Source organism: Scaptodrosophila lebanonensis, unplaced genomic scaffold (assembly GCF_003285725.1).
Source record: "Scaptodrosophila lebanonensis strain 11010-0011.00,11010-0021.00 unplaced genomic scaffold, SlebRS2 tig00000089-arrow-pilon, whole genome shotgun sequence".
Lineage (NCBI taxonomy): Eukaryota > Metazoa > Arthropoda > Insecta > Diptera > Drosophilidae > Scaptodrosophila > Scaptodrosophila lebanonensis.
Window position 1 is genome coordinate 3,246,353 of NW_022060565.1, and position 14,380 is coordinate 3,260,732.

At 39.5% G+C, this 14,380-nt stretch overlaps 1 protein-coding gene across 1 annotated transcript in view; it reads right to left on the reverse strand.

Moving 5' to 3' along the window:
- LOC115626672 (broad-complex core protein) overlaps positions 1-13,317 on the reverse strand; it is a 33,348-nt gene extending 20,031 nt beyond the window's left edge. The window contains exons 1-5 of the mRNA XM_030522098.1: positions 13,238-13,317; positions 9,872-10,561; positions 1,094-1,282; positions 497-896; positions 182-434 (exon numbers count right to left, since the gene is read on the reverse strand). Of these exons, the coding sequence (XP_030377958.1) occupies positions 182-434; positions 497-896; positions 1,094-1,282; positions 9,872-10,057 (1,028 nt within the window). The 5' untranslated portion in view covers positions 10,058-10,561; positions 13,238-13,317. The remainder of the gene's footprint in view (positions 1-181; positions 435-496; positions 897-1,093; positions 1,283-9,871; positions 10,562-13,237) is intronic.
- Positions 13,318-14,380: the final 1,063 nt, after the last annotated feature.

The following is a 14,380-nucleotide window of genomic DNA, read 5'->3' on the forward strand; positions in this document are numbered from 1 at the left end:
TGGACAGATCGTGGAATCTATTCAGGATCTATTCAATCTTCATTCCTATTCATAGGTTATACTGTGATTGTGCTTTAGCATTTAGTCAGTTAACTAAACTAGACTCCTGCTTTAAATAAGCAGCTGCTTACTGGGGCTTTCCTTAATTTAATGCTAAAGATGTGCTATAGATGATGCCTACCTCAGTGAGCCTTTGCCCCCATCACCACTGCTAGAGCGATTGGCATCGTGTTCCCCGGTCGAATCATTGCTGTGCTCATCATTCGCATTGGCATTGTTGTTGGAGCAGACCAGTTCCATGGGTTCGGACTTGACATCATCGACGGTACGAGCCAGGGGCGAGGGTGTGAGGCTGCCTAGTTTGTCGCTCACCGATATCCCATTTCCATTGGCATTGCCAGGGCCGCTGTTGCTATTGCCTGTGGGTCCATTGCCTGCAAAAGAAATGGGTTCGATTAGGTGAGGGCATAAAGAATGGGTATGGGGCATTACTTACGTTTCTCTTCTTTGAGCGGCGGCGTATTGTTGTTGTTATGCTTGATCGTGCTGAAATCGGCCGGTGTGGTTTGGGGCGAAGCGCTGCGCGCGTGTAGCGGCAAGTCCGGGCTGTTGTTGTTGCTTGTGGGGAGTCCATTGTCCGCGCTACGCATGCGCTTCATCACGTGCGACGTCTCATCAACGGCAGCGGTGTTCCGGTGCTGGATCATTGCAATCCGCTTGAGCAACTGATGCTGCAGCTGTGGTGGTGGTGGCGGTTGTGGCGACCCAGCCCCCTGGCGGCTACTGTACAGAGCGGACGCACCCCCATCGTCGAGCAATGTGGACGCATGATGAGGATGTGGGTTGAGTGGTGTTCGCACGCCGGCATTAGCCAGATTCTGTATTTGTGCCAAGTGCTGCATAGAGAGAGGTAGAGCGAGCGAGAGAGAGAGAGAGAGAGAACGAGACAGAGAACACAAGCGGGAGCAAAGAAAGGTGAGAAGGAGATTAGATTATTTCAAAGAACTTAAGCTGTCGACTTGAAAATATTTGTAATGATTTCATTGAATTTTTCCCTGTTCAGACTGATTTTAAATAATATTCAAACACTTACGCTATGCGTATCCTCGGCCTGTTGTTGTGTGAGGCCCGAGACGCGCAACACCTCGGCTGTTTTTAAGAAGGACTGCAGCGACTTCTGATGCACATTGACCTCGCCATGATAAATGAATTCGACCAGCGAGTGCAGATCCAAGAAGTTCACATCTTGCAGCAATATGACGGGATGTTTGCAGGGTGTGCTCTGTAAATGAAGATAAAGGGAGAGGATGACGTTAAAGGTTTTGTGAAAGGTACACGCAAAAGAAATGGAACGCTCTAAAGAAAAAGCTTCGTCCAAGTGTATATTGTTATACTATTTGTTTATAAATTATTATTTGTTTTGTTTTTTTTTTAGAATAAGGATACAAGTGTGCTTTCCAACTCCCAAACTATAAAACATGGAATATGGAGCCTTGGGGAACATTTTTCTAGACTCCAACGGGTAAAGCCTAATTATTTCTTGTTCGTCTTCTTATTGCTGGTTAAATGTTTGAGTGGTTTCGGTGCCTTGCATACCCTACCTTACATTTGTATGGCTACTTTTCATACCCTTCCCTTGGCGAGTTTATTTGCTGAAGCAATTATCGAGTCGCTTGCAAAATGTGCAACCTACGCACATGTCTCTCCCTCCTCATACAAGTATATTCGTATTTAGTGTGCAGTTTTGACTTCTCTGCTATCTATATGGTTGACAGAGCCTGCTGCCTAGCCCATACACACCACTCTGCTCCCCTGCTTTTGGCTCGACAAGCGAGTAGACAACCTTCAATTGTCGTTTAAATGTCAACGGGCTGCGATTTGAAGTTTCGCATTGCATGGTCGAGCTTTGTGTCGCTCTGTTGGACTCGTAGTTGTGTTTTTTTTTTCCTTATGCATTATATTTTGCGTTCAGTTTGTTTTATGGCACAAGCACACACACGCACACATGTATGTATGTATGTATGTATAATTCCTATCTTGCCGTCCATGTCTGCGTTCAGGGCCGACGCCATTGCGTGCATTGCGTTGCCTTCTTTACAGTCGTCGCTGTTGCTGTCCGCTTTCCAGTTTAACACGCGTCCAACTAATTTACACACGCATGTGTGTATGCATGTGTGTGTGTGTTGGTGTGTATTTATGTCTGTTTGTCTGGCTCGCTGCGCACTCTGCTGTAAATTTCACTTTATCAAGTGCCAGCAACTCAAAGCAACTTCAACAAAGGGCGCTCTGCTGCTAGAAATTGGGTCAAGCTTTAACATCTTTTGTTGTTGTTGTTGTTGTTGCTTGTTGACTGGTTGGTTGGTTGGTTGGTTTTATTTTTGATTGCTCAGTCACATTTACACTCACACTCACACTCACAGTCGCAGTTTCCAGTTCCCAGTTCTCAGTTTATTTGTTTGTTGTCTTATTTACTTGCGCGCTGCCTGTGCAGTCTTCGTTTGTCTGGCCAATGCACACTCACATTATGTCCATAAATATGCGCACATATGTATGTATATACATATATTACGCCTATACATATATATGTATATATGTACGTATATATATCAAAGATACTGTGCTTATTTGCCTTTGAGTTAGCGCTAAAAGTTTGACTGTGTGTTTGTTCATTTCTGCACTTTTGCAAGAGGAAAAACAGATTACAAAATTGAGGTCAATACGCCTGCGATCAGTGCCAGGCAGCAAAGGCAGCAAGAAAAGTGAAACTCTCTACTTGCCAGCCACTAAATTTCAAAAACAAATATGAGCTGATGCTGCGCTTGAAAAGCAAAATGTGCTTCTTTTTTGTTTGTTTTTTAACAAAAAGGAGACGGAAACTGATGGCCAAGCATTGTGACAAGTGCCGATTTTCACCTGCTAGCTCTTCAGTATTACTATATATTTTACTATGTATATTCCTATTTGTAAAGTCTGAGAGTTATGCTCGTCGAAGTCAGGGCAGTTTTAAATGAAAACACTCTGCTAATACAAAAAAAAATGTTTCTAAAGTAAAATAGTCATATCTTGTTCACGTTAAAAAACGATAATAATGCTGACTAGTACAAGCTACTGATTTTATAGATTTTATAGACTGGTTGCAAGGCAGAAAGTGCTTGATTCGTCCACAATGCTTGTCGACAGTTGCCATTAATTCGATTACTAATTATATTTACATTACTTAGACAATGCTTCCTTTCTTTATAAGCTGTGCTATGAACATTAGTGGCTGTTGAAGGAGCGGGTTTTATTTAGCTTTACATAGTATTATTATTATTATTATTATTTTGTTTACTTAATATTAATTTATAATTTAAACTTGAAAGAATGACAAAGCCTAGAACCATTGAAATCTTGCGCATATCAATTATGCTTTGCATGAATAAATCACTGACTTTATATAAAAATGTTATAATCTATTACCAAGTCTCAGTCTCAGTTCTATATATGTAGATCAAGCTCGTATTTATTTTATGGCGCATTAATCGATTTGCAAATTGGTAGCCATTTTGTCGTTCTGTTTCTGTTTCATTTACAGCTGCTAACAAGAATTGCAGAAAAAAAGACGACAACAAATAAAAGAAACACTTGCCAACCGGCAAATGCAAATTCTGTGCAGCAGCAACAACAATGACATGGGCGTGCTACTAACTTAATGAATGGGTGGGCGTGGCAGGGCGCCCAAAGTCGCCCACTGTCTGGCTGATGGCAATTGAGCGCGTGTCGCTGACAGCTTACACATAGAGAGAGGCCCAAAAATGCTTTTAGGTGCGCCCATTAACCTCGACAACTGCCCCTTTTCCCCTTTCCCCCTCCCGGCCATATTGCTGCTGCCACTGTCCATTGCATTGCTTTATTCTATTGCCCTGCTCATTTACACTTGCTTGTTGTTGTTATTGTTTTTGTATTTTGTGCAGTTTAAAAACCTAATTAAAATAATGCGCTGCAGTTAATTAAATATTTATGCATAGGCGCAAGAGGCGCTCACAAATGCGCCAAATGTGCCCTCACTTCCCTCCCCTCAAGCCGTTTGCTGTGCCCTGGCAATAGTCTTCAAAAAAAAAAGCAAGAAAAGAAAGGAGAAAAAAGAGTGGACTTTTGTGCTCCCATCCCGTCCTCCTTGCCCGCACCACCACCTGCTCCACTGCAGTTGTCTTCATGGCTGTTGTTGGTTGTTGTTGTATTTCAAATTGAATTTATAAACTTTTGCCTTTTTGTTGCATTGCCAGCAAACTTTTGTATACTAATTTCTTGGTATATAATTATTTTACATTTTATTGTTGTTGTCCTTGTTGTCTGACTGTCTATCTGTTTGTTTGTTTGCATTTTGTTGCTGGCTCGCATTTAGTTGACCTTTTTAACAAATTAAATGTTGATGTTGACTCGCTGTTGTTACATTTGCCAATTGTTGGACATCCGCCTGCACCTACACCTTCACTCCCAAACCAAGTACCTTCTCCCAGTGTCATTGGTGGGCTTGTACTGGGGGTGCAACGCAGGCTCTGTACTTCATTATCATAGCGCTGGCTGTGCATTTCTTTGGCTGTTCCTGCCTGCCCGTTCTTCCCTCTGCTGTTGCACAATTGTGAGTCGACTTACTGTCATTTAATTTGGGCTCTTTTTGCTCAAGAACGAAACTTTTGTCATTTATTAGTTGCTCATTTTTTGTGTTGTTAGCTACAATGTAGTACTGGACATGTTTTAGGCGTAGCGATCTGAAATACATTAGATGCTTCAGTCGCCACTGCCGGCCCAGAAGCTTCTGGTACTTGCTCAGGTTAAGTTAAAGCAGAAAAAAGAAACAATAATACGAGTGAGTGGGAAGGGCCATTCGAAGCAATCGTTGAAAGAAAACTGCAGCGATTGTGAGCTGTTGGTAAAATACTTAAGCAGTCTTAAGCGATGAGGTTTCTGAGTTTAGTTGACAATTAAAAGAAAAGCGTCCACGACGGAGAAGCCAAGTGGTCGGTAAAGCAAATCTTGCTCTGAATATTGAAAAAATGCTGCTTAGATCATAGCTGTTTCGTTGTTGGAGGCAGTGAATAATTGTGGAAAATGGAAACGCAGTTGCTCGATTTCATTGGTGTATAAAGAATAAACGATATAGATAACAATGACATTTTTATAATACTGTATGAGTATGTTGGGATGATCTGCCCTAAAGAACTGCCATACAAGTACATAGTCGAAGAATATTCCATTTTATCAATCAAATCTTAAGAATCTCAAACTGAGAATCCAGATATTTATTTCTATTATATAGCCATGCTAAGGCGCGATTCTGATCAGTTTTCTTGTACTAGTTGTAGAGTTAAAGTGTATGATCGATGGCTTTCCTTCTAAACCGTCATCTAATGGGACTCTCTGACTCTACCTTTGCGGCTAAAAACTGTTCAAGGCGTTGCAAAAGTTGAGACCTCAGCCCATTCCATTGTACTAGTATGTCTGTATGATGCATCGTTCATGGCACTAAGCTGCGCAAGGGAAACTTAAGTATTTATAAAATATGTAGTATGTACGGTTATTGTGAATTTTTCGTTATTTATTTCATTATTTTGCTTCATGTTCGCGTTCTCCTTTAACTAACAAAACTTACTACACTAATTTGTTGCTGCGCTTTTTGTTTGCCTGCGCGTATAATTTACAAAACGAAGTTTTCTATCATGTTAACAAATCATGTCTAAAAGAAATATTTACACACACACACACACACATACAGGCCATGGAGAGGGGGCGAGGGAAGGGCGCCAGAGCTGCACACACAAACAAAAATGAGAACTTTATAATTTATATAATTTCTGCTGCAATGGCGACTGCCATTGCACGTCCTCCGCCTAACAACAACAGCGGCAACGTCGACAAGAGGAACAACTAAAAACAGCAACAACAACAACAACAACAACGACGACGACAACATCAACAACAACAACAGCAACAACTAAAGCTACAGTGACGCCAATGACAGCTCGAACAATGCAAAATGGCAAACTTTGACTCAAAGTTGAGTTGTGGGGCGGATTGGAGTTGGCAAGACAGGAGGGGAACTGGGCTGGGATGGGATGGGCTGGACTGGGCTGGGCTGGGGAGGCTAGGTCTTGAGCTAGAGCTCGAGTTCGAGCTAAAAACCGCAATTGCGTGCAAATATTTTCAATGCAGAAAAAGCACAAGTTTTGGTGGGCAGACGAAAAGGACGACTTTGAATTCGACGACGATGATGACGACGTTTACTCACATAATTTTAATGTCATAATAAAAATAATAAAGCAAAGTACGATGTGGATAATGATGACGACGGCATTGGCTGCATTAGTTGCTTCGCCCTTTCGTGGTCGCGCCCCATTCCGTCTTCCCTTCGTGCCTTTCTCTATTTGGCATTTGCCGTGTGCCGCGCGTGCAACGTCAAAGTTTTCGCAACTTGCGACTTGCAACGCAACCCAAAAACAATAACAAAAACAAAACTAAAACCAAAAACACACAGCAAGATGAAGGGTTATGAGAACTGGGAGAATAATGGTTGGTCGTGCCGAAGGGGGTGGGGCGGGTTGGGGAGAGAGTGAGGAAGGCGGGTTGGATAGCTGTGGCAGCTGGCAAATTAGCGCAGCAGGCATCCACGGCTGGCATTTACACTTGTCTCTGTGGCTGAGTCGTTTGTTCATTCGTTCGTTTATCGCCGCAGCCGCATTAAAGTTAGTTTCGCGTTATTGTTGTCAGGGAGGGGGTTTGGCAGGGGCCATATGCCATAATTATACATATTTAATATTTGTCTCTATTCTGAGTACAGCTCTTTAGTTTTAGGAGCATTGCGAACAATCATACGCCCCGTATTACAACCTAATTATCACATTCAATTGTAATTAAAATGAGGAAAAATTAACACAATTTCTCATCAACGAAAACTAATGCATTCATTTATAAGATTTTTTCTTGTCCTAATTATAAATAAATAATACATAAATAATTGTAATTGATGGATATGCCCCAGAGTTGAGAAGTTATTTCTCCCTAATGATCATCAGATAATTCGTAAAGAAAGGTCTTTCTTTTAGGAGCATTGCGATCAATTATACGCCCCGTATTACAACCTAATTATCACATTCAATTGTAATTAAAATGAGGAAACATTAACACAATTTCTTATCAACGAAAACTAATGCATTCATTTATAAGAGTTTTTCTTTTCTTTTAATAACTAATAAATAAATAATTATAATTGATTGAAATGCCCCAGAGTTGAGATGTTATTTCTCCCTAATGATCATCAGCTAATCGTAAAGAAAGGTCTTTCTGTGCTTTTCTATTTGCTGTCATCGGTTTTTTTTTTTTTTTTTTGTTGTCATTGCTTTCTCCGTTTACAACTAAGTATAAATGCAAACAAAAACGCCCCAAGAACTACAAAAACTATAACACATAGTTGCCTCTCTCTACCTTGATAATAGTATGTGGTACGAGTATAATTCATGTACACACATACATTTCAGCTAAAGGCACAAAATTATTTTTGCCAAGCAATAAAACCAGCCCGGCTGTTTTACGCTGCGACTATATACTGTATAGATGTATGTCCCTGACTTGGCAGCATGTGTGTGTGTGAGTTGCACGTAAACTTCAAAAAATTGCAGAATAGATTCATTTTATTAATTAGGTTGCTATTAAAGTGGCGCTATAGAAGCGCTTTACACAACAACAACAACAGCAGCAATAAGAACAACATGAATTTCAAAGGTGTACAAAGTTTACGACCGGCAGCCTTCCCTCTTTCTATATCCGTGTCCATTCCCTGCATTTGTTTGCCGTTGGATGCCGTGCAGTCGCCAGTTTAGCCATTTGCTGCATTGCTGCCATTGTAACTGCAGCTCCGCATCCCCCCACTATAATCCCTCCACCCCCCTTTTGGCTTTCCAGCAACCATGGTCGTGCTCGTAGTCCTCATCGTCTTTAGGTCGCTCGTTGTTGCCGGTTTTGTGGTTTGTTTATTGCCCGTTGCCCTTTTTGCTTTTAGGTTTCGCGTGCCGCGTTTTCAGCACTTTTTAGTGCCATGGCATGTTGTTTTTGGCTTGCCTGTCGCCTCGACTTTATGACCGTCGGTCTGTCTGTCTGTCTGTCTGTCTGTTTTTCTTTGTCTCTATCTGCCAGTCGCATTTTTGTCTAATTTACTGCATATCAGGCGACTGCAGCACACACAAAAGTTGCAAACGTCAGACTAGTTAGCGAAATGATGGATCTGTCTAATCTCTGAACACTCGAGTAGATTATGCAGTATTAAGTGGCCGAATGTTCTTTTTTTACGGCAATAAATTATGAATTTATAGACGAAGAATCATTTATAAATTAGTTAGCCATAGTATACTGTCACTGTGAGTTTCACTCAAAAAGTAAAGCAATCCCCTACTGATGTTTCGGTGGTTGTTTCCTAAAGTTCTTCACTTCAATGACATAGCACAATTATCTCTGTATTTATTATAGTTATTTAAAATATTATTTCATCTTTCTAATCATCTGGCAAAGCACCGCAATTAACTGTAGAAGCTAGACCCACGCGGCGTATGCGCAATGTGCACCTGCACTATAGAAATGGAGACAAGGCAAGCGGCTGAGGTGCGAAGAGCCAACTTCTATATATACTTGTATGTACCAATTCTATAAAGTTGGGCCTATGCCTATATATTAGTCTCTATAGTATATGGGCTTGTAAATGGCAGACAGGAAACAACAACAATAACAACAATTCGCTGCGGCGGCTGCTGTTGTTGCTATGTAGGTCATCACGTTAATAAAACGCAGCAATAAGGAGAGCGCAAAAAAGACTAAAAGGGAAGAAAACAACATTTAATTGCGAAACGCACATGTGGCAACTGCAAAAGATGCAGAAGAAAACGCCACAAAAGTTGCCCGACTACTCTGCACTCTGCTGGATCCAAACGAGATCTGTCGTGATCTTGTAAGCAGGCTGCCTGCGCCCTTTGCCACAAAAGCACGACTGCAGCCATATACAAGTATACATATACATATAGATATAGATATATACATATGTATCTATATGTATGCGTTTGCATCTGCATCTTGTGCTGCTCAGGGTGAACAAGTTTCACGCACACACATCTCTAATATAATGCAACACTTTATGTTGCCTGGGACCTTGCAGCTCGTTGGTCTGACAGCTCCATTCGACTGTCCGTCCGTTCGTCCATTCGTACGTCTGTCCATCTGCCCGTCTTTCTGTCTGCCTGCTACTTATGCCCTATTCACACTTTGCAATGCCGACAAAAAATGTCTACGAAGCTATATTGTGAGTTGCATATCAAATAGAACTTGAACAACATATTTTTTAAATTGATAATTAATTGGACGAAAACTTTTCAGTTAAAGCCACTTCTTCGCGTAATATCGAATGGATATTTATATTGGATAAGAAAAAGTGCATTTTTTAAATCGACAAATTGAAGGGAATACCTCATCTAAGGAAAAATGTGGAGTGACTTGAACAATTGGGAAAACTAAAGGCAGTAATAATCGGGTGTGCTCGGCTTTGATTTAGTTGATATTAAATAATAATGTTGGAAGACATATATCTCTTTTTTTAAGGATAAGTTAGTGTTGGTCTTTTTGATTAGTAAAATCTCCCTAGTTGTAGGATTGGTGGGTAATTTTGTTTGTTTAGTCCAAGCAACTTGCAGAACTCTGCCAAAGCGTATGAATGGGTTTCATTTACAAGTATTTTTTGCTTAGACCAAGCATTTTGCAAAACTCTATTAGAGCGTATGAACGGGTTTTATTTGCCAGGATTTTGTAAAGCTGAGGCTTATGTTAAAATTGCGAAAACTCTTTTTGTACTCACCTTCAAGAGATCACGAAAGTAGGGACTGCATGCGGAGAGCACCACACGATGGGCCTTTATGCTTCGTCCCTCGCAGGCCAATGTCACATCGACAAAGTCCTCGTCATCGCGCAGATTCTCAAATGCGGAGGTGATGCTACTCTGGTAATTGTTCCAGCGCAAACAGAAATGTTGTGTGTCGTCCATGTTGATCTGTGATTGTTGTTGCTGTTGCTGTTGCTGGTAAGGGTATGATGGATACGTGTTGCTGCTGTTGTTCTCAATTGTTTTTTGGTGAGTGATGATGTTGCTTCGATTTATCCTTGCACTTATTGCTTCCTGCTCCTCAATTCTTAGTTGCCTAGCGTTGTCGTTGTTGTTGGTGTTGGTAGTGACGTTGTTGTTGGTATTGTTATTATTATTTAGATCGTCCTCAACCAAAACAACGCTAGCTTTCTTGGTTGTCACTTTTTTGCGTATTTTGACGGCTTTAATTGCAACGTAGGGTTTGATAATGTTTCTTGTTGTTTCTTTGTCAGCTTTTTGCTGCAGATGTTGTTGTTGTTGCTGTTGTTGTTGGTACTGTTGTTGTTATATTAAGGTTGGTGAAAATTATTCTCACACACACACAGATAAAAGTTGTCGCGTTGTATTTATTTGTTACTTTGTTTGCCTTACATTCAGTTGACTATTTAACTAATTAACTGTTAGCTGTAACGATAGAGAAATAAACAGAGAAGTCGGGAAATTAATTAGAGATAACAAGTGATCATAGTCTTACATTTAATTAAAATAGGCATAAATATTTCACCTTAAAATACTTAGTTCTGATATCTTAAATACAACAGACAGTCACAACTGCAGATTGTTTCCAATATCGATTCCAATACTTAATGTAAAACAAGTAAAATTTTCAATTTCAAAAGACAATTGCTTTCCCCACACACTCAAATAATGTGTTGCCCAGAATTGATCAATATTGAGCCGCAGAAGAAAAACTGTCTGGCTGCAATGTCAAAGCAACGAACTCAAAGTCAAAACTGACAGCCTAAAATAATTTGTGGCCAAATTTAAAATATAAACACACACACACATAGTTATTTAAAACAAACGAGCAATTAAAGTCTACAGAACATACAAACAACAAAGCTAAACTCATTGCAGCGCTACATTCATTTCTTTTTCATATTTTTGCAATTGCAGCGAAAAAACATTTTATTTTCATTCTCATATCTACTACCAAATACTTATAAGCGCTTTGCTTGCTACCACAAAATGCAGAATGTTCAAAATTGTTAACAAATGCATTTTGGGAGTGTCAGCCAACACGATGGCGACTTGGCATTATTTCTATGTCACACACAATAGTAAATAAGTTACTGAGACAGTAGCAACAATAGCAACAATAACAGCGTTAAAAGTAATAATAAATAGTGCGGCAACAAACAAAAAATAATGAAAACAGCAAACGCAATGCAAATAAAACTAAAACACTTGTAGTGCGAAAATTTTTTGTCAACTTATTGTGCTTAGCTATGTTTTGACAGTGTATGTGTATTTGTATGTGTGTGGGTGTGTGTGTGTGTGTGTGTGTGTGTGTGATTGCTGTCGGAGCGGTGCGTGCAAATTCGCTCGACAAATGCAAATAGTACGAGCAGATGGAATCGAAATTCAAGCAAATTTAGTTTGCCCATAGAGCGACGGCCTTGGGCATCTCTTACGCTCCCCCGACTCGCTCACTAGCCGCGAAAAAAATAGCTCTTGTTACTAGTAATGTGTTGGTTTTCTAGGACTTAATAAATTCTTTGCAAATACGTTTCCTGACTAGTTGCAAGGCGGACGAAGCGACGCTCTATAGCTGTGGTGGTTTTCCTTTATGGAATATGTTTCGCCAATTTATTTAATTAGATATGGTTAAGAGAAGAATACAAGAATACAGCTAAATTAATATAAAAGTGTCCACCATAGCTGCGAGGGTTTTCTTTTATGGAATATATTTCGCCAATTTATTCTACATCGAATCAGATGTACAAGCTTTAAATGAGAATTAGATATGGTTACTATATTGCTTTATTAATTATTAACTTATTTTAACAGCCCATATAAAAGTTGATCCAATTTTAAATACAATGTTGATCTACAGCTTTTTTATTTCAATTATTTAACTGATATTATATGTCAAAAGCAATAATTTCTCCTGCGAGCATGTATGTACTCGTATTCTGAATAAGCTGTACATGTATGTACATGCAAGTCCGATTTGTTTTATGCGGCATTTGATTGCAACAAACCTGAATGTGGATTCGCACATGTGCGGGTGTGAGTGTTTCGTTTAGGTTTGCGCTCTTCTGCTCACAGCAGACGGGCCCGTTCGGCTTGCCAGCGGGAGAGTGTGAGCCAGATAAGCGAAATGATGCGTTCTATGGCATTAGAGCAATGGCATGAAGACAACCACAAACACACACACACATCGTACACATGACGAATGCGCTCAACAACAACAACAACATCAACTACCTACAAATAGACTGAAATGTATGTATAAGTTAAACTAAAGCTTTGGTCACGTAGTCAGCTGCGGCTGCGGCTGCGGTTGTCTGTTTGTATCGGAATGTGTGTGTGCGAGTGTGTGTGTGTGTGTGGCATTGAAAGTGAAAACTATTAGATAAGTGGAAAGCGCTAAAGTGTGGTCACACAATAGTCATGCCATATAGAGCTCTATATACATACATACATAACAGATATGTATATTCCTCACACGAGTATTGCGTGAATGCGCTGCACTTTGTTATAAAAATAGTAGCGCAGTAAGACGATAAATGTGTGTAGGTGGATAGGTAATTATAAAGCATGTATGACTCGACATTTTCAAGCCAATTATTCGTTGGAACTTTGAATGTTTAAAACTATTTTAAATTGATATTTCAATTGTTGTAAATAAAACCACAAAATTGTATGTGATTGTGAGTGTTTGCAAAAAGTAGTTTCGGATCTTCACAAAAGTATGCATACCAACTAGATTGAGTGTTTCAATAAAAACTGTGATCTGTAGGATTAGAGAAATCTATATGCATAGGCAGATGTATATATAAACATACGTATATATCCTGCAACGCCGACTTAAGGGGAAATTAAAAAAACTCCAAATATTTTAACAGACAATATACTTTAGAATACTTGTATCTTAGAATATTTTCTACAAAGGTATTATCTAAAGCATCAATATTTTAAGAAAATCCTAACTACCCAATTCGCAAACACAGGCAATTATAATGTATGTGATGGCCGAATTAAAAGCCTACATATATTATATATGTATGTAGATATAACTTGCCGAGATCAGCAATCAAGCAATTTCTTTTGCAACTCTGGCTTTGCATCGCTCACCTCTTTTTTTTTTTTGGATGTATACTGTTAATCGCTTTTCATATTTCTGGTCTGAGTTTTGTTGAGCACTTGAACTCGAAGCATTTAAACCAAAAAAAATTGATTGTTTGTGAGTTTTTGATTCTTGTATGCACTTTAATGCACACACAATTCCATAAGTTTTATTAATTGTACACTTTGTTATTTTTCATGGCGAACAGCAAAAAAAGAAACGAATAGTATTGTTTGTATGATTTAGTTTTAGCAAATTTCGGCATATTTTGTACATTTTGCGACGTTGACAGTGCAAACATTTTTTTTATTTTTTGTATTTTTTGTTTTTATTTTCTGCGTTATACTTTGCCTTCAATTCTGTTGCAATGTGAGGCCGCCAATGCGTTTAATTATACTACACATTTTTTATTATTAATTGTGTTGCTGCATCAGTTTTGATTTTGTTTGTGGTTTCGTTTATTTTGTTGTCGTGCGATTATTATTTGTGTTAACTAGTGTTTTATGCAAATTTTATTCAAATGCTTGGTTTTTTTTTTTTTTGAGATCTTTTTAGACACAATTCACACAAAATAGAATTTTGGCAATACAGAGCAAAGAAATCGTATTTTGAGGTAAAAAAAATGCACGCAAAAAAATGTAAAATAAACAATTATTAGAAATAGTAGAGACTACCGAAACGAGCGACCGACCGAACGTACCGACAAATTTGTTGTATTTAAGCTATTTTAAGTGATTATTATTTATTTACTTGTATTATAAACTTAGATTCATTGCAAGAGTGGGATTAAGTTGACGCGTTGGTGTAGGCGTAGGCGTTGGCGTGCGGCCTGTGCCTGGCAACGATTTAGTTTAATAATAATAATGGTATTTATTATTTTTGGATGTTGGTTGTCTTGCAGTTGTGAGAAAGTCAGCGACTACACTGAACGCCGGGAGCAGCAATCGGCGGTCAGGCAGCGGCAGCGTGTTGGATTTTTGTTGCGTTTGATGATTGCAAGCGTAGAAATTCAACTGAATTTGAGGCTAAAGAAGAAGAACGTATGTGGCTTGCTTGGTGCTCGGACTAGCGGCAGAACAGAACAGAGCAGAGCAGAGCACCACGTCGACGTCAAAGTCGACGCCGGCAGCGGCAGCAGCAGCAGCAGCAGA